General features: G+C 35.6%; 2 protein-coding genes and 1 non-coding gene across 3 annotated transcripts; 1 reads left to right on the plus strand and 2 right to left on the minus strand.

Moving 5' to 3' along the window:
- Positions 1-356: 356 nt before the first annotated feature.
- Positions 357-429, plus strand: TRNAR-ACG (transfer RNA arginine (anticodon ACG)). The gene has a single exon. It is a non-coding gene; the product is annotated as a tRNA-Arg (tRNA).
- Positions 430-7,091: 6,662 nt separating this feature from the next.
- Positions 7,092-14,610, minus strand: LOC140746024 (required for meiotic nuclear division protein 1 homolog). Its single transcript, XM_073078005.1, has 8 exons — positions 14,119-14,610; positions 13,343-13,498; positions 12,984-13,061; positions 12,798-12,875; positions 11,768-11,894; positions 10,936-11,091; positions 10,038-10,186; positions 7,092-7,248 (listed from the first exon to the last, which is right to left on the minus strand). Exons 1-8 carry the CDS (start codon positions 14,478-14,480, stop codon positions 7,149-7,151), a joined length of 1,206 nt encoding a protein of 401 aa, XP_072934106.1. The 5' UTR covers positions 14,481-14,610; the 3' UTR covers positions 7,092-7,148.
- Positions 14,611-15,339: 729 nt separating this feature from the next.
- Positions 15,340-21,495, minus strand: mms4 (Methyl methanesulfonate sensitivity 4). Its single transcript, XM_073078006.1, has 11 exons — positions 21,054-21,495; positions 20,873-20,926; positions 20,550-20,630; positions 19,927-20,036; positions 19,242-19,415; positions 18,296-18,468; positions 17,716-17,789; positions 16,974-17,079; positions 16,532-16,614; positions 16,018-16,130; positions 15,340-15,664 (listed from the first exon to the last, which is right to left on the minus strand). The coding sequence occupies exons 1-11, from the start codon at positions 21,130-21,132 to the stop codon at positions 15,509-15,511; spliced, it is 1,203 nt and encodes a 400-aa protein (XP_072934107.1). The 5' UTR covers positions 21,133-21,495; the 3' UTR covers positions 15,340-15,508.
- Between the last annotated feature and the right edge of the window lie 118 nt (positions 21,496-21,613).

Below are 21,613 nucleotides of genomic sequence, written 5' to 3' on the forward strand. Positions count from 1 at the left end.
AATTATGGGTGAACAACCCTTATCACTTAGGGGTATGAAAAATAGATAGTAGCCGATTCTCAGACCTACTGAAATTGCATATAAAATTTTGTGAAAATCCGTAAAGCCGTTTCGGAGGAGTACGGTAACCAACATTGAGACACGAGAATTTTAATATAAGATAACGATACCTTTATTGTAGAAATTCGAAATCCATCCAACTGTTTGGAAGATTATAAGTAAAAAAAAATACAAACATACAAGATACCGAAAAACATAACTCTTCCCAGGCAGTCGGGTAAAAAAATACTCAAGGAATTATTTTTATTTACTTTTGTGCGACGGTACAGAACAAAAATTTCACCCCATTATACAACGGCCCTGTGGCGCAATGGATAACGCGTCTGACTACGGATCAGAAGATTCCAGGTTCGAATCCTGGCAGGGTCGAAATTTCATTTCTGTGGAATATTTTTGTCACAAATAAAATTTGTTAATTATTCTTTTTTTACCAGTTTTATATCATTATTTTTTTTTGTCACAAATATAACAATTCGTTAATTATTAGTTTTTTATTAGAATAAGTATTGGAATAAAGACGTATTTTTTACATTGTAATAATTTATAAAAATGAGTACTTAAACAGAAAATAGACAACAGGTAAATTTTATCATTATTTTTGAAAAATCTTTATCTTCGACTATTGTGTCACATTTTTTTGCAAAATCGTCTTCGATCACTAATAGGAACGAAGAAAATCGTATTAATATGAATACTTATTTATTATATAAAATCAGATATTTTTGTTCGATCTTATATGAAAAAAATGTCAATTTTTTTCAAATTATAAAAAGCAACTTTAAAGCTTTATAGTTTCTCAACGAATAGTAGCCAGCAGGAAATCAGCCTGAAGAGTTAAATATTCGAAATCTAGAATAAAAGTCAGGTAGGTACTTTTTAAATTTTGAAGGCAAAAATAAATGATAAAAAACCGTATCAACTCAGACCCATCGATGCATCCTGATTTATAAATGGGTCACTTTTGTAAAAGGTTTAGTTTGGAGGCTTATTTTATTTTTGTAAACTTTTTAAGTCGACCGGCACGCAGGGTGGCACGATCGTGTTGTATTGTATAAAAAGTTTATGAGTTTCGCGGTAGGCAAATGACGACTTATATTGGTTTAGAATTCAGAAAATATTCTACAAAATTGTCAATAGCAATTACATAATTATGTAATTAAATGTTGGTAAACTTTTCGTGGTTTTATTTCGGGAAGCTTTAAAGCTGGTAGAACCCTTCTTGGTTCGACTCCGGCGAAACCATCGCCACACCTATTTCTGCCTCATAACAGCAGTGTTAAGCGCTGCTATGTTCTGGTTTGAAGGGTGTGGTAGGGGAGACATACATTTCCGAGGCGTTCCAGCTCAGTTCTCAGGGGTCGCGGCGCTTCTGTGGCCGACCCCAGGTAGGAATATCTAATCTTATTTGGGGTTGATTGCAGATGTCCATGGGTGGTAATAGTCACTTACCATCAGGTGGACTTCATGCTCGTCTGCTACTCCTATATTATAAACAAGCACCAGCACACGTATTTCTGCAGTATAAACTGTTGCTGTTGCCGCTGTTTCATTTAAAAACTGTCACGGGTGTACGAAGTGATAAGTACAGATTGCCTGGCCCCAGATGTTCAGATTCCTTAGGTCGGCCAACAGAAACCAGTGTAGGGGTGGTGCCCCCGGAATCGAAACACAAAGGGTTCCACCATCTTCATAACACACACTAAATTCATGATTCAAACCTATGCCTAGCCGAAGAATGAACCCCGAACCCTCAACGGTTTTCGCTACCACCGCGGCAAGAGCAAAGCATTTTTCAAAAAGAATATCATCATCATCAACCCATTATTTTCTCACTACTGGGCACGGGTCAGGTCATAGTCTACCGCGCTGGCCAAGTGCGTATTGGTAGACTTCACATACCTTTAAAATTTTTTTTGGTATTTAACAGGAATCAAAAGGAATATAACAGGATAAAACTAATTATTATCTCAATTCTCAACAAACCATTCATATACCTAACTATAAACAGATTGTATCAAAGCCTTCATTCCCCTGGGAGCAAGGGTAGCTGGAAACGAGTTTAGGATTCCACGTGCCATTGTGTGTTAACAATGGCACCCGCGGGTGTTGTGGCGTTTTTGAGACGTTTTTGTTCAAATGGTTGCCTGCAATCATTCTCTCGCTTAAAATTAGCTCTTCCTTGCAACTACCTATATTTTTGACAACGAAATAATGTACGAGCAGAATTGATGGTAGATTGTTATTTTAATAGACTTCGAAAAATTCGTAAACTTCGAAAAGTAATAGTAATCTTAGTGACATAGCTCTCAAAATTAGCAAGTTGATGTGGCAATGGGCTCACCACGGCCTTCGTGGGCAGACAACAGATGGGGTAGGACGATCCTCGAATGAGACCACTTTTAAGCAGAAGGAGTACAGGACTACCAGGTGGACTGAATGGTGGACCTAACAAGGACCACGGGAAACCGCTAGATTCAAACAGTTAAAGACCGGTCATAGAGGCGCAAATTAGGGGAGGCCTATGTCCAGCAGTGGACTATTAAAGGCTGATGGATGGAATAGTGCACTAAAATACAAGAAGAAATGGTAGTAAAATTAAAATGATTGTTAAAAGAAAACAGTTACAGAAATAATCATTTTCATACTATCGTGTAGTTTGTCTGAGGGCACGTTAAGCCGTCGAGATCAGTTGTAATCATGATAGCAGTCGGTAAACCTTGTCGGAGGTCATTTGCAGTGTTCTCGAACCTACCGCAAATTTTAAGAAATTTTGAACAAAGTAAAACATTCCTGACAATTTATAACTATTTTGGGATGAAGCTTACTAAATCGATAGATAGTCAACCAACACCAACAATGTTGTTAGTTGCATAAGGTAATACCTATTTTTTGTGAAATTAATATCATAATATGAACATTACCTAGTAGGTAGGTAATTTAGATGTCTACCTCGCCGGTGTTTGAACCAGGCGCCGTCGGCATCTAACCCAGACAATTATCTTATTCGTACATTTTTCTTTTACGTAATTCATTTACCATCAATCAGTTTAAAAATGGTCTAATGCATCACTTATGTGGAACATTTTTCCTTAAAACTAATTAAGCTTATACGACTACCTTCCTACACCATTTAAAATAATTATTTCCTTCTAGGTATACCTCTAAAGCTAAATACCTAGATCGATATGTAACAAGCATCATTATTAAAGACACTACGACGTAACTACTGGATTTTATTAGAGAAGGGTTTAAATTTATTATTTAGCTATGCCAGCCACGTGTTGATAAGCTTTAGACAATTTTGAGAGCGTTATGAAGACCTCTTAATAATGTATTTGCTTAAAAATTATTTGCATAAGTACAATTATACCTTAATAGAAATATTTATCCAACGTACACGGTATAATGTCCTACAACTATTAATAAAAATATGTTTGTTATTGTTGTGTATGTCAAATTTATTATTATCTGTATTATCTATGTTTACGCTAGCGCAATCTATGATCGTATCGATAACGTTATAAATAATGCTTACGTTACTTATGTGATGTATGTATAGACACGTTAATAAGACATACCTTCGCCGCTGTACCTCCTTGAGACCGTCCTGCCACAAAAACACAACGTAACCAAACACAACAATATACAGAAACGTAGTAAAACTAATTCGATATGTTATCGAGACGCGGGATATGTCACAGATAAGCAAAATAATGCCAAAAATCGCGTCGCCGGCTGACGTTTTCGTGAAATCGCGTTAAATTGGTCCTTGAGACTTAGTGGTGTCACGCGGGACCACCCCCGACGATTGACAGTTGACTGGGCGAAAAAAACTGCGGGCGAACGCGCATGCGCCCTCAGGGGCCGCGTCACGCGAATCGGGGGTGATAAAAGAGGGATGTTTAGTCGTCTGGCTAGATGTTATCTATTTTAATGGATTATAGAGTTGTGCGTCATGTTTTTATTGAGTCACTTAAGAGACATTGTATTGTCCGGTGTAAATTATACAAATAGGTATAGGTATACCTATTTTCGGATTTGGTTTAGAAATTCGATTGCGTTGAAACATAACCAAAACGCCATTGCGACTTATACTTTACATATACCAGTTTCATATAATATTTCCTTTACCACATGGCCTCTATGTTAAATCTGACGTAATTTAGATAAAGATGGGAAATAGGTTTTTAGTGGGAAAGCCTTTGTACGTCTCAGGGGTAGCAACAAATCTGTGGACGACCTTAGGTAGGACCATAGATTAGTAAAGATTACTCACTCCTAACAAGAAAATGTACCCAGTTTTGAGAATTGAAATAGTTACGTAAAAAAGTTTTGCCACGTCTCCGTGCTAAAATGTCCCTAAAATATTTGAAATAATTATTTATTTATTATATAAATTACGCAGTATCAGTTATTTATTCGTAAATTTTCTCTAAAAATGTTTTTATTTGTCAAGAATTAAAAAAAAGAACTTACTAAGAAGCCGTTTGTGGCTTCATTCAATTTCAAGACGGCGAAGTACTAATCTATTGGTAGGACCCTAATCATAGGTATGTCACTTGGTGGACTATATGCGCAACTGTAAATTCTACGTTAAAACAAAGCTTTCGAATTTTGCGTTGTCCTACTGGCCTACTAGTAGCCTGGCAGTGTACAAAGCCATGTATTTTAGGCCAATTGCAACCCCCTTTTGAAGATAAAAAATAATTCTACGTGTACGATTTAAAAGTTATCTTCCCTCATGGCTTTAGATAAAGGTTCTATAAGAAGCAGTTAACGAGTAGGCAGTGTACCTGATGGTAAGGGTCCACTGCTGCCCATGGTCATCTGTAACCAACTTCACATAGAAGCAACATTTTACTTAAGGTCAATCAAAGATGCATTGCAACTTCTAACCACGCTTTTATTAGCTTGACCTGTATGTATGTATGTAACGGAATCTTTGAACTCCATTTATACCCACTTTGAACGGTCCCATTAATTTAAAATTTTGAATACCTTTCAAGAAGCGATGACAATACATGATTTTAATAATTTTGTCCAATTCTCCTCATCAAGCTCGTCAGGATAAACGATTTTCGTAACGTGTTTTTTTTTAATACAATTATTAAGATGATAGCTTCAAATCAGTCAGCCGGCAACCACATCCTTCCACCGAAATGCAGAATGCTTCACCCTAGAAATACTGGTTCTATCACCTTTCAAACATTTCAATTTCATTAACACTAGATAATTATTACTTAATAGTCTTACAGGCAGATAGAGCCAATAGCTCCATTTGTACTTATGCAATAGTGATAGCACTCCATCACCCACTCGACACGCAAAACCTATAAATACCTCGAAAGTGTCACGAACGTGTTAAAACGTGACAATCAGATGAGTATTGACAGCTACACTTCCGGTCAACAATGTACGGTAGGCCACTAAGTATCTCCCAATAACAGTAAATAACACGCTATAATCACCCTTATGTTCAAGAAATACGGAAGATATTGCGTTGAATGAAATCATAATGATGTCCGCACTTGTGTCGTCTACTTTTCGTACAGTGAGCAACAAAATGCACTGCATTTTATTCTTTCACACGACTTGAGTCCCTATAATTATGACACAAAGAGCGTAAATGTCTTGTTAGAAGTGTGGTTCGCCGTACCACGATAAGAGTCGTGCGTGCGAGGTAACAATAGCTAACTTTGTATGCTTTTGTTTTGTCTAGCATTGTCTTTTATAACTGTAAGTTGAGTAGTAAACAAAGAACGATTTTACGTAGATATACCTTTGTAATTAACGAGCTTTCATCCCTTATTTGGCGCTCTTAGGGGATGAGTTTCCGAAAGTAATTTGTGTGCTTAATGTCTGTTTTATAAGGAGTTTCTTTGCAAAGTTTCATTCTTTTAAAGCCCGGTATGAATAATCAATCTATCCACTGTTTGTCTACCAAAAATTGAAATATCACATTCCACACAGTTCATATCCTTAATTTTTTTTTCAAAATTTGCATTATTTTATCACTCATTCGAATAATTAAAAACCTATGTTTCTGTAGCGAATTTCTGCTACTCGTCAAGTGATGGCGCTGCTGAATCACGCTAGCAAAATTTTCTAAATATCTTGCATATATACAAGTTCCGAACTGAGACTGTCGGAGCGCGACCGCTCCCCGGGCATGATCACCTAGCCCGGCGGGAGATCTCCCTTTGCCAAATGTCTTTACGTGCCTCACAGAGTGTTACTCCGCCTCCGCTGCGGACGCGGAACCGCAACACTAGTATAAATATAGTAGTACTATGTAAAAATGTGTGTAAGTAAATGTTTCAGTTTTCTCGTCGTCATTTAATTCCGGCGTGCGCGGCTACCTGGCGTTTCCGGTGTAACAGTGGGCAACTTTATACTTATACCTACCAATCTGTCAGTTTGCAGGCGCCTCCGTAACCTAGGCGGAAACTTACCCGCACAAATCTGCGGTCTCGTGTGTTTTGAGATAAAACAGGTATAGCAAAATAAAATCTCCGTAAATTCTCTCTGACACGGAACACGCTTTGCCATAAACGGAAATGTACAATAAAATACAAATGTTGAAAATATACTTTATTACAAATATTTAATACTGTATCAACAACCATATATAACCATATATGTATATACACCAACCGAACCGACGAAACGGAATATTTTCTGTTTCTATTTAAAAATAGATAAAATTAAAATATTTATTTCTGATTGGAATGGTACATGGGACCGGGCACAGGTACCAATATGCCAATTATACTTAAATAAGTTGGAATGTCTCGTATAGTGTCTCTCCCTTGCCACACCCTTTAAATTAGAATACAGCAGCGCTTAAATTAAAGCAGAAATTAGTGTGTGGTGCCCCTGGAGTCGAACCACAAAGGGTTCTATCATGCTTTAAACAGTGATATAATTCATGCTTAACAGTGAATATAAAACTCCATTAATACGTATATCCAGAGGTCGCGGGTCAACCCCTTCCGAAAACCTTAGCAACCATAATTCCCCAAAATCACTCAAAGATCAATCCTAGCTTTAATAATAAAGGATAGACGGTAAGTTCACACAATCACTGATCACGTATCGATAATGGATAGCTCTTGGAACAACGAGTCTTCCACGTCATGTGGGAAGTGTGTCCGCTCGAAGCCGTGTTGCACCGTCACTCGTAAGCTCCTGTGGGAATAATGCCGCAATTAATTTGTATACTAGCATAAATAGAGGAGGAGCAGACGAGCATGCAGTCCACCTGATGGTAAGTGACTACTGCCGCCCATGGACATCTGTAATAAAACTCAGATAAGATTATATATTCCTACCGGAGGTCTGCCAGTGATACGCCGCTACCCCTGAGGACTAAGCTGAAACGCCTCGGAAAAGTATGTCTCCCTTACCACACCCTTCAAACCAGAATACACCAGCGCTTAACACTACTGTTAATAGGCAGAAATAGATGTTGCGGTGGTGACGCCGGAGTCGAACCACAAAGGGTTCTCCCACGTTCAAACATTACCATTTAAGTTATTACTGATTACATGTATTATAATTAAATATAACCTTTTACATGCTATCCAAACAATGTATAAAACAACGTTAGACTGCGTAAGATGCCTGAATACGCTATAGATTATATACCTATTTCCTGTTTATATAAAATAGCAAACCGGCACACAAGTCACTTATGAGGATTTTATAAGGAACTTTATCAATACATTTATGTTTTTTTATATACGGGTTTGTATAATTTTTAGTTGTTAATTAATTATTCATATTTAAAAGTTTGCTACTCCCGAAATAATCGCGAAACGGAATAATCTTTTGTACGAAAATCTTGAGTGTCTATTATATATTTTGTCTATTTTTTTCTATCTTCTAAGCGAAACCAACATCAGAGAGGATTAGTACGAATGTATGAATTTATTTTATCTAAGAAAATACTTCCTGAGAAATTAGTAGACATATCAGTTCAATAGGTTAATGACCTATATTATATTTTCTTTATTTCGTTAATTTTACTAATAAATACTATCACCCAGTATGACCCAGATTAGGAATAATTAGATTACTAAATATTTTTATTAAATGTATATATAAAATATGTTAAAGCTAACTTTATAGATGACAAAATAAATACACACAATTATTAATAAGCACGATTTATTTTACTACATACAAAATTAACTTATTATATAAACAGATCTACTTCTACTACTATTTTACTAACACAATATAAAACATATAATTTTATTATAACTACATATAACTAAATGTTCTTTGATTTTTCATATTTTAGTGATATCACATTGATGAAGTCTTTTCAAAAAATATCTTGTTACATTTTTAATTATGTATTTTGCATCACTAACCCGATATAGATGTTTTACCGTTACATTTATATAATACATTTAATACACAAATATATGTATTTACATAACATTACATAAATTTACTACTACATATAAACTTACATAGTTACTTATAATAATATGTATATCTACTGTAGATATATTTATAATATCAGCACTATGTTAGTATTTATATGTGAAGTTACACTTCTTTTGGGCGCGTTTAGGAAATAACGAAGCGTTTCTCTAGTTTGGCACGAAGATTTGCGCGCCAAAATTATTCATATGTCATCATAGATTAGTAAAGATTACTCACTCCTAACAAGAAAATGTACCCAGTTTTGAGAATTGAAATAGTTGCGGAAAAAAGTTTTGCCACGTCTCCGTGCTAAAATGTCCCTAAAATATTTGAAATAATTATTTATTTATTACGTAAATTACGTAATTATTACGTAAATTAGTTATTTATTCGTAAATTTTCTCTAAAAATGGTTTTATTTGTCAAGGATTCAAAAAAGAACTTACTAATAAAGCCGTTTGTGGCTTCATTCAATTTCAAGGCGGCGAAGTATCTTTACTAATCTATGTATGTCATATTCACTTTAGTCTATTGATTTTTTGCTCATTAAACTATGATTTAAAATTACTTTAAATGTATAAAAATATATTTTATTAATTACGCCAAAGAAGTATAACCTCTTACTGTATATATTTTTTCAGTTGTTTCAAGTACTTAATTGAAATTCTAATAAAAATAAAAGCCATGTTACATTATTAAATACCAACAAAATGCCCATAATATAATAATAATATAAATTATTGTCCTGCACTTTAAATGCAATTGTTATTAACCAAAAATGAAGCAGCATAGTAATATATTGGGAAAACCTAAAATTAATCGATTTTTTGTGGATGGATGTACGGATAAAAGAAATCTTAAATGCTCAAATCCAAGAAAAATATCCAGTATTTTTTATCAATCTAAAAATGCTCTTAATACATGAGATACATAACAATATGTACATGTACTGATCATTAATATAAATAATATATTGTTTATATGTACATGAACATGAACATATGATATATTATATTTGTTTGCACCGTAAAGCCATAGGTGGCGGTAGTACCATTAAAAAGTATGCCACAATAAGAGTAGCGTCAGAATATGTGGTGGCACCATATTGAAATTTTAACAGCTACCATAGGCGTATATAGGAGGGGTGGGGGTGAATTTAATGGGATCCTTCCTTGCACCTTCATAGCATAGACAAGAAAGAAACATTTTCTTACTTAGCTACCAACTTAATTTGGACAGCTGATCACTAGATTTGGATCCTCCCTGCATTTCTTTTAACTTAAGCTAAGCTATATTGGCGAAAAAGGGGGGGAGGTAGCCCTATTTTCGCGCCCCACCCTTAACTACAGCTACTCCCACAACAGCTCCATTCCTAGCTCAATCGTCATGTTCAGGCAAGTACCGGTGAACACCCATAACAGTTGTACTCATGAGTCAATTCCGCCCCCTCCCCCAGACCCGCCTCCGTCACACCTATAACTACACCCATGACACCCGCACTCATGAATCACTGGTCATGTAGAGAGAACGTGGGCAAGTACCGCTCAGCGGCGTGGAGCAGCTCGAAGCAGACCTCGATGAGGATGAGCGCGATGATCATCCACTCCAGCCGCACGTGGTGCCGGTCCGCCGCCCACGAGGATAGCAGCTCCAGCAGCTCCGCGCAGTGGCTGATACGCTCGTTTAACACCTGCGGATGCAAGTGAAGTTATTGGAAAGAAACTGTTAACAGCACCTGGGTATACATGTGAGGTTATTGAAAAAAAAACATGATATTTATATTTATATGATACTAGCTGACCCGGCAAAATTTGTACTGCCTCAAAATCTATTTATCAAAAACATTTCATATAAAGTATAGCCTATGTTACTCTTTGATAATGTAGCTTTCGAATGGTGAAAGAATTTTTAAAATCGGTCCAGTAGTTTCTGAGCCTATTCATTACAATCAAACAAACAAAGCTTTCCTCTTTATAATATTAGTATAGATCAAGAAAATAATCGCTAAGCACCGGTAGATTACATAACTTAAAAAAAAGGAAGCTGTGACTGTCTACAAAAAGTGGTAGAACCCTTTTTGATTTGACTCCGGCAGCATCATCGCCAATCTATTTCTACTGAAAAACAGCAGCGTTAAGCGCTTTTGTGTTCTGGCTTGATGGAATTGGTAAAGGAAATACTTTTTCGAGGCATTCCAGCTTAGTTCAGGGTTGATTACAGACGTGATAAAAATGTATTTTCTTAAAAATGAGCCTTTTCGTTTAGTTTGTCATTTATCATTACTTTTCAGAATTAGATCCTTATAAGCGACATTATCAGATAATGGAATAATACGGTGGGATTTCTTCTTCTAAAATAATGTCAAGTAATTCTCGACTAGCAAAATACTGTTTTTTAAATCTAATATTTCAGTTTTAATTTTATTAAAAATCGACTTACCCGTGTCCGTCTTGGTATCGTGAAATAGGCAACAGTGTTAGAATACAGCCTCTCTAACCTCTCCTCCTCCCAATAGAAATCTGGGGTGTCTAAAAGATCTGAATCTACATTCAGTCGATGCCTTAGAGAGAATAACTCTCCTAACTTGCGTACTACCTGGAAATAAAAACATTTCTTTGTGATTGAGCAGAAAATTAGCTTGAAATTCACATAATGATAAGTAATTACTTCCATCAACAGACAAATATATTCAGCAATAAACATTTCAGGATTCTTATTCATGAGCATAGATAAAATAATAAATATAAAAATAATAAATTTTGGAATAAATAATGATAGTTTAGTAAAGATACTTTGCCGCCGTGAAATTGAATGAAGTCACAAACGGCAGATTTGTCAGTTATTTTTTTAAATTCTTGACAAATAAAAAACATTTTAGAGACAATTTACAAGTAAATAACTAATACTGCGTAATTTACATAATAAATAAATAAGTATTTCAAATATTTTAGGGACATTTTAGCCCTTAGACGGTGCAAAACTTTTTTATGCAACTATTTCAATTCTCAAAACGGGGTACATTTTCTTGATAGGAGTGAATAATCTTTTACTAATCTATGTCTATGAGGGAAAAGTTCAAACTTATATGTATGTATGTGTGCGTGCGTGCGTGCGTGTGTATGTATCATATATATTGACTTAATTCCTCATTAAGTTTAAAACTTGTAAAAAATATTATACATATATAACACCCACCACAACATTTCTTCATCAACAAGGGTTAACTGGTGGAGAAGGCCACATTAAATAAATAAATAAATAAAATATTGACCTCCTTCTTCTCAACGTGTGCGGCGCCCTCCCTCTCCATGAGCGCGGTGTGGCTGCGCAGCGACGACGCCAGCGCCTCCAAGCGAGCCTCCCATGCTCCCAGCCGAGCGGACTGCGCCATCGCGTGGCTGCCAATGGAAATATAGATTTTTTTATAATATTAGTATAGCAGACGAGCATGCAGTCCACCTGATGGTAAGTGGCTACTGCCGCCCATGGACATCTTTAATCAACCCCAGATAGGATTAGATATTCCTACCTGAGGTGCGCCACAGATGCGCTGAGCTAGCTAGCTAGTTTTTCTAGCTTAGAAATCCTCGGAAAACCGGAATACAGCAGCGCTTAACACAGCTGTTATGAGGCAGAAATAGGTGTAGTGGTTGTGCCGTTGGAGAATTACTGTGAAGTACTAACACCATGGGCTTTCTTATTCATCAGACTGCCCAGTTACAGAGAGAGTGTTAAACACTACTGGGTGTGTAATGGCATTTGTCTAAATTATGGTAGTGCATAGGCACATTACCCACCTTTTCAGTTAATTATTTTTGTCAAGATTGTGGACATCTGTAACCAACTTCATATAGAACGGAGGTTCAATCTGAAGTCACAGGTGCATTGTTACAAGTAATTACTGTAACTTATTATAACACTAGTTTTTGCTCGCGGCTTCGCTTTCGCGGCTGCATAGTTTAGGATTTAATACTTACTAATATTGATTAAAATAATCAATTTTTTTGGTCCAAAAGACCGATTCTCCGATTAATCGATCTTAGATCGCCATCCCTAGTTCCTGTGGGATTTCCGGGATAAAAACTACCCTTTGTCCTTTCTCGGGTCTCAGACTATGTTTGTACAAAATTTCATTAAAATCGGTTCAGTGGTTAAGGCGTGAAGAAGAGACAAACAGACAGACAGACAGAGTTACTTTTGGATTTATAATATTAGTAAGGAGGAAGGATTTCAGTGTTAAAGTATGTACTATGTTTTGGATGTTTTTCAGGAGTTATAAAATATATTTATTTGGAACTCACCTAAATGTATACCTTTCCATTGAATTATCTCCATCGGGAACCAGGACAAAGCATGATTCTTGTAGGGAGCACTTTTTCCTGCAAAAATAACTTCCTTTTATTTCAAAATTATCTTGTGTAACATAAGTTTCTACATACAATAAGTGCATTAATATGTATGTTATAAAATATTTAAAGGTTCCTTACGCATTTTGTTGATAAACGTAGGTCATAACTTCCCTCTCTCTTGCGATCACATCTCTAGGGTAGCCCTCTATTTCATATCTGGAATGTTAAACAATACTTTTATGTTATTTAATCAACACAACTTTATTGCAAATGTTTTTAACTTTTTTGATATTGCATTTTATTTAAATAATAAAACACATATTGGCTAGTCACTTTATAAGCTTTAGATTCAAATTCTTAAGACAAACACCTAATTTTTCAAGTAATTATACTTATACATACAGAAACAAATATAATCAAATTGCTACTAATAATAAATTCTCTTTTTCAACAAAACCTAATAATGTTAGTACCAGAATAACTTCACAATAACTCACCGCTTAATAAAATCCAGCACATTACTAGCTTCAATCTCCGTGCAGTTCCAGAACACGACAGCACCTTCGCGGAAGATGATGAACTGCCTCGGCTCCTCACCAACACTGTACACCGCGTTGGCCACTATCACATCACCTACTTCTTGTGCGCTTAACCTGCAAGAGATGAGCCTTCAATCAATCTTTTATTTTGAAATCTAGTCTATAAGGTAGCGAGTTTACTAAGGTATAGTATGTTAAGTTAAACACAATTTTGTAAGAATTTTCTTATAAACATTCTGAATTTGCTTTACTTAAATAGATTGTGATTCATTTATTTTACGATTTAATTTACTTTTTAAAGATTGTGAACTATAAAATGTATAAGAAATAAAAATTATTATAGCTAGATTTTATGCAATATATAAAGTAATAAAATTACAAAAGAAAAAGATAAAATACCAGAATTATGAGTAACATAAAAAATATGCAAGTATTTTCCATAGCTATACAAATTGCACAGAAACTTATAACCAAAGTTATTTTCAAATGTAAGTATTGTGCAATTGTATTTTTGTTATCTCATAACATTCCATCAAAATGATTGATTTCTTCACACTATTCATTGAAATATGTACCTATAATACCATGTCAAGGAAAATGTTATAGACTTATAATCTGAAGTTAACTGGAAAATTCGTTCTTTTCCTCTTCTAAGAATTTTGTTTACCTATTCCCGGTACACATGACTATTACGTCATTTTTTCCAAAAATAAATCGATGTATAAAAACCTTACGTTCCAGGCTCATACAGCTTCTGATGCAGCAGACCTTCACGTATACCCTTCAGGTCATACGCGTTAGCCGTCGCGTACGCAAAAGTCAGGTAATGACCCTCTTTCTTCGTCAAATCTTCGAGCACCGCTTTTTTGTACATAGTCTTCTTAATTAAGGGTATGGACTTATTATCTAAGGGTATAGTCGGTTGGATCGTATCACTTGTACTGTTTCTTACTCCTATTAGGCTTAAAACACTAGTTTTTGGTGAAAAAAATGCATTCTTAACCGGCACTAATTCATGTGCAGAAGATAAAACAAAACTCTTGGACGCAGCGCCTCTGATGGCGGGAAACGCAATTCTCGATAAAAACACAGCCATGGTTTATGCAACAATTGGTTTTTCACTATATTTTCACGGATTTTTCACTGATATGCCGTACTATTGCACTAGATAAGAGGTTAGGTCTGGATTTCTTGTATACCTGTCTGAAATGACAATTCTAACAATCTTATTGGAATGACAAGAACAACTGAGTGACATCAGTTGCCAATGTTGCATTGCTGTCAACTCTGTTATGGTTTTTCCATAGATATATTATCCTTAGTATAATATATCTATGGGTTTTTCATACTAATATTATAAATGCGAAAGTAAGTTTGTGAAAGTTTTTAGGTCGAAAAGGGTGTATTATAGATAATTTTTATCACGAAATAAATACTGTATCCTAGATATAGATAAACCTCTGACAGCGAGCGTAGCCTCGGGTAAAAGCTAGTATTTAATAACATACAAAATAAATAAATAAAAAACAGATGAAAATGTATATTTTATTTCTATTTTCTTATTCATTGACATAACTTAAATATGCACTTAAAATAATAATAAATTAGTCATATAATAATAATATTTGAAGTATATAAAATTTAATCAGATACATTACAAAAAGGCACATTCAATAGTAAAACGGTAAAACACACAAAATCATCACATAATTATTAAGAATCCTAACATCATAACATTTTATATGACCTAGATTGTTAATTGGCCACTAAAGCCCCTGGACATGATTTTTTTGACCAAATTGAAAGAAAGGTGTTATTGTCACCCCTATAATTAGACTTATCGACACTGTAAAGCAGTCTTACAATAACATCAGTCGTATTGCTAGTAATCTATAGAATATCTTTCTTAGGTAACAATAACATTTCCTCACTCACAAGCCTGAATCTAGGATTCCCTGTGTCGTGGTTGCCATTAACACACACAAAACCAAGACCGAGAACAGATATCTAAATTCATCATTCAGATATCCGTTTGGCTGGGGATCAAACCCAGATCGGCATGGTTACCGCTCCGCCACACATGTCGTTTCTATAACCTCAATATTAAGTCAGTAACACTATACATCACTGCACCAAAACGTCTCCATCATCAGACGTGAAGAGTATCGCCAGTTTCCGTGCGAACTCGGTGCCGGTGCGGCGCGCCACGCTGCCCGGCACCGCGGAGCGCGCCACTCCGATATCCGCTATCGTGGCAACGCCGGACGGTGTGTGGAGCTCCTATAAAATATTACACAGGATATTTTGGGCATATGTAAAAAAATACGAAATATACAATGGACTTCTGACAGCAAAAAGTGATTTGATGATTTCTTACTAGATCAATGGCTGAAAACATGGTATAATACATATGGTAATATATCATGTTTTGTGGGTGAATTTTTCAAATCAACATAGCCAAATTGTAATATGACTGATTTTAATACAAACTTATAAATCATATATGTAATAATATTGTAGGAAGTAATGATTAATAATGAATTAATTACAAATTTAAGGAACATGCTTATTTTCAAAAACATTCATAGTATAAGAATATAGGAAATGGATAATAGAAGAATATACATAGATACCTCATACAACCGCTTAGGAGAATTGTAACGAGCGCACAGAGCCCTCGACCTCTCTAAGCTCGACATCGGCAGAACAGCTAGCATCTGTTGCCATAGCTTGCTCAAACCCGCACCTGACAATACACAAATCTACAGTTATTTTGTGACGACATAGATAAACAAAGTAAACAGAGTCCTATTGCAGTGTTGCCAGGTCAGATTTGTAATATTACAGTGCACTGATGAAAAAATTACAGTAGATCAGCATGAAAGTACAGTGAATTATAAAGTCAAATATAGTATTTTTAGTCTAATACAGTCAAATACACTGTAAAATTGTAATACATTATACAGTAAATTTACTGTAATTACAGTGCATGTGGCAACACTGATTGCAATACATATGTTTTCCACTAAAATATCAATTAAGTATCATTGATGTAACAAGGTGAATTTCTCCTATGTGAAGTCATAAAATACTCGTTTTTTAAATGGAATAACTATTGTAATAATAAATTTTGTAAAGTCACCTTACCGTTTTTATTTACTGCTACGCAATTCTTATTGTCACCTCGCATGTAGAATTGTGCCTGTTCATCGCATTGTCTCTTGGCTTGCCTGAAAACAATAAATGAAAATTAGATATATAAAATACTTAAGTCAATGACTTAAGAATCCATACTACACGCTTTATTATATTCTGATTTGCTGGTTGTGGTAAATGCAAACACTACAGTTACATGAAAAATTCAAATCTGTTCTTCAGAGGCAACAATGATTCTGTGGCTGAGCTTAAATTTTAACACTTGGGGTTACTTATCTATATGGCATGGCATCTGTATGTTTTTTTAAGAGAATGAACTAGCAAACGAACATACAGCTGAAATAAGTGGTCACTCCAGAGAAGACTAGTTGTACGTCCGTCGAATTTTAAATCTCATTACTTGATTGTTTGCTACTTGAATAAGAAAGCATACTTGTGAGGTGCTTCCGCTATGGCCTTGGTGAAGTGGACGACGGTGAGCGCCAGCTCGTTGGGCGTCTCCACCTTCACAGTATCACAATTGGCTGTCACCAGCAAATCTGATGAAATATCATAAGTCAAAAATATTGATGTGAAACATCTATAGCCGCACGTAAAACCGATTTCTGGCGTGGCGACGCATGTCGTGGCGGTGACGCGTCGCCACGCTATACGATGGTATATATATACAGTCTATATGCACTAGTGTGTACGGTGTGGCGACGCGTCGCCATGCGCAAAAATCGTAATATTTTATTTTATCATTATGACATATTTAGTTCCTATCACAATATGTTCTTTTCTGCATATTACTTTTACAAAATAATGTCGATGTTTCACATCTGCCAGGCGTCCCGTGACGGCTCACATTGTTTTTGTTTTATGTAGATGTATTATGCAGTGACTTTTACAAATGGTGGAATAATACAGGGTGTTTTTATCTCTAATCCATATAGTTTAGGATTTACCCCTGAAGGCCCATTTGAAAAATGCACTCTGTATGTAGTATTATGTGTAGATTCTTACAGAACTCTTTTTGATCATCTATAGGTACATAAAAATATAATATTTCTGGCTCGGTAAGCATCGCAATAATCTTTATTGTTATTTTTTTATTTGTTAAACTGCGTTAAATTGTTATTATCATTACAATTCCTATATATTTACTTTTTTAACATACTTTGAAATAAGATTACCCGTTATTGCCATTTCCAATTCAACTTCAGTCATCTGTTGACGTTGAACGTTATTTCTCTTGCGTCCCGATGGCCTGAAAATAGGAAGATAAAAGATATAAAGAAAGCAACACTATGATTGCAGAGGGTCCTTGGTTCGATTCCCAGCCAGACGAATTTGAATAATGAATTTAAATTACTAGGTCTGGGTGTTCTTGTTATCGTCTTTGTGTGTGTCCATGGCACCCAAGACAAATCCTATTGTGGGACTGTAAGTGTAGAAAACGTCTTTCATTTACAAGCTTATTTATGCTGGACACTTCCCTTATTTATCTAGATATCCTTTATTAACCAAAAAAACTATAATAGACTTAATGCAATTTGCATTAAGTCTACTATAATTTAAAGAAAATATATTTACAGTCTAATCGACTTTGTTTTCTTCGCCCAATCTCCACTGTGCCACTTCTTTTGGACTTTTAGGCCACACCCTCCTCCTTAACAAACGCCCAAACGCGCCTAACAAATATATAGAGTGAAAAGTAAATCTTAAACCATAATATAAAGCCTCATAAGCCATACTTTGAAAAATCTCACTCACTTGAAATAGTCCTCAACACCAAACACAACCAATGTCATCTTGCAGCCAGTCAGCTGGGCCATGTTGTCCATCTTCTGTGAAAGATTTTTGGATGCCACAAACTCTGATATTTCATCAGCTGTTGCGATGTAGAGGGCTCTGTCGCATTTGATCTGGGTTGGGGCAAGTTCTAGCTGTAAACGGATTTTTAATTAATGCAGACTTACTTCACATGTAATTATTCTTTTATTCTTTCTTATATAATTTTGAAAAATGCATCGTAGAAAGAGTTCGTAAGTCAAACATGGGTAGTTATGAAAGTTTGTAACACATATTAAAAACGTTGATTAAATATAAGAAAATCTGCGAACAAAGACTTCTGTGCAAAATTAAAAAGCTTTAATCCAGATATTGTATTCCATCTCGTTATTGCAAGACGTATCCTTAACTTCGATAGTATGGAATACTAGTGGCGACATCTATTTATGGGCTACGAAGTGTCCACACTAGTCTTCTCTATATACATATAGCTGCGAACCACGCTGAGGCGAGCAGAGGGTGCAGTTCCACTGGACATGTGTTATATAGTGTATAGTCCGCGCCAAACTTCTAGTCCGCTCTGAAGATGTTGCGCGTAGGTTTAGTTAGTAAAATGAAACACTCCAGTTGATTTGACAAGCAAAAACTAAACCCTTTATTCATAAATGTTTTCCTACCTACATGTTTTGACAATCACTATTTATATGAAATCTTAATACATAACAGTTAGTATATACTCCGTAACGTAAGAGCACACTAACGCAGCCGTGGGCGAGAGCGGGCAGCGGACGGATGCCGAGAGAGTCCCGCGCTTTCATCGCCTCGCTAATATCTGCAATTTGATATTGCGACGCGACTCGTTTCTATATTCAGAGCGGACTAGTAGTTTGGCGCGGACTATATAATCATCACCACACCAGTCACTCACCACGCCGCCGTCAGCGCTGAGGCCGGGCGCCACGCCGCGGGTCCACAGCAGCAGCGCGGGGCAGCACAGCGCGGCGGCCTCCCGCAGCTTGCCGCCCGCCGCCGCCAGCTCGCGCGACACGTCCGCCGCGTACCACGCCGCGGACAGCACTGGGTGCAGCTCCACTGTCATGTGCTGGAATTTAATTGTAAAGCCCACTCCACATTCTCGCGAGAACGCGAGAAAAGCACGAGAAACGAGAATGTGCAGCCTATACGAAACGGGTTTTTCTCGCGTTCTCGCGAGATTCTCGCAAGATTCTCGCGAGAGTATGGAGCGGGCTTAAGCAGAGGAAATGACAGATGTGGAAATTTTTTTTTTCCTATTCAAATTATTAGTCAGATTTTTTCATTTTAAAATTGGAAATGAACTAACAGTCCACCTGACAGTAAGTGTTGTACTGCCTTTCATAGACATCTGTGCCAAACACAGATGTTGCCACTCCTCAGGACTCAGATCACCTTATTTATAACTTACAAGTTGGAAGGCATCTACATTCCACACCTTTCCACTTTTATGCAGAACGATTATACTATATTAGTGGTTACTTCATTTCATTCTTCGCATAATCTTGTAAAGGTTATTGATGTCCCAAAAAAAAATTTTTAGAATAAAATATTTCATTTTAGAAAACTGATCTCTTTACCTTCATGCACTCTCCTGGCTTGTATATCTTATTAGCTAGCTGATTTGCTTTCCTCTCTTCTGCATTACGTTTCTTAGTAGCTTGCTTTTCAGCCGCTGTAGATTTCTCAACTATTAACATAAACATAATTATTTTGTAATATAGATATAAATATTTTTTGTATTAAAACATGTAAATAATTTGAACTGGAAAGTACCACTGCAATGCCGAAAAACTTCTTTCATATTGGTAAAAAGATAACTTACATATCACGGTGATTAATTTTAATTACATATGACGGAACCATCTGTGGTGTGGTAGGGGAGACATACTTTTCCGAGGCGTTCCAGCTTAGTCCTCACTGGTAGCGGCGCATCTGTGGCTGGCCTCCGGTATGAATATCTAATCCTATCTGGAGTTGATTACAGATATCCATGGACGGCAGTATCCACATACCATGAGGTGGACTGCATGCTCGTCTGCTACTACATATTATATATAAAAAAATCTTAGTCCATCATGCTCCATTGCTACTTTGTTGCTATTTAAAAAATAAGTTTTTAATGCAATTACTAATATTGGACCAAATAATTATACATAGCTTATATAACGTAGATTGGATCAGAGATTAAGAGTAAACTCACCATTATTTATAGTATTAATCACACATGCTGTAGAAACACCAGATTGTAGTTCCTCAGTCATCGTTCCCACATTCTGTGTATCTGAAATTATTTTTAACATTTTCAATTAACAGATATAATTAATTACTTCATTAGTAACAGTAACATTTGCATGGACTAAAAAGTGTGTAGCCATAGTTTGTAATACAATACATAGTCTCTCAAAAAGACCCCTGATTGAAGAATATTTGTTCTTCTATGGCAAAGGAAAGCTTATATATTACTGTATATGTCCATGATTTACACCGAAGTCCCCGAAACCTTTTGAAAGAGTCTTATCAAACCTTTATCTCTGCACTTGAATCTCCTTTGTGCACTAACAATTTTCTCCAATACATCTGGAAGCAAAGTGCATACATTATAAATAGGTAAATTATTATTATTTTTAACGTACATTAACTAAAATAATAATGAAATAGTTATAATATTATCAAGAGATAAATTAAAAGTTTATATATAAATTACCATCACTTATTTCCTTGTTTACACGTTCAAGGATTTGTTGAAGTTTTCTTTCATGATTCACATTATCCATAATACTCATGAGATTAGACACTGTAGTAGAAAGAATATTTAGAAGTTTCGTCAAAACAAAAGCATAAAAGTGAGGATAAAACTTTTATTATTATACAATTATGTGGAGTGAGGACCTAATTTACTGTTTTTTTTTTAAATGAATGTGCAAAATATAGTGAGCAAGTATAGTAGTAGTATACACTGATATGCACTTATCGCTCACATATAGGCTCACAAAAATAAATATGTACCCCACTGATTTATCAACTACATAATATATGCCAGGATTATGACTACTATGACTAGAACTATTATTTCTTATCACTGGTGTATATATACATTATAATTAAGAATTGATTAAAAATTAAAATCGAACGTTTCGTATTTTCACTATTTTCGTTAACTTGCCGGCAAAATATTTCACTCTACAATGACATTGACAGTTGCCACTGTTGACAGTTGACTTGACTCTTACTTATTGTCTATTGGTCGTCTGGAAATGAATCCAA

This window comes from Epargyreus clarus, unplaced genomic scaffold (assembly GCF_041222505.1).
Source record: "Epargyreus clarus isolate Ecla_fem2 unplaced genomic scaffold, WU_Ecla_fem_2.2 ptg000012l, whole genome shotgun sequence".
Classification (NCBI taxonomy): domain Eukaryota; kingdom Metazoa; phylum Arthropoda; class Insecta; order Lepidoptera; family Hesperiidae; genus Epargyreus; species Epargyreus clarus.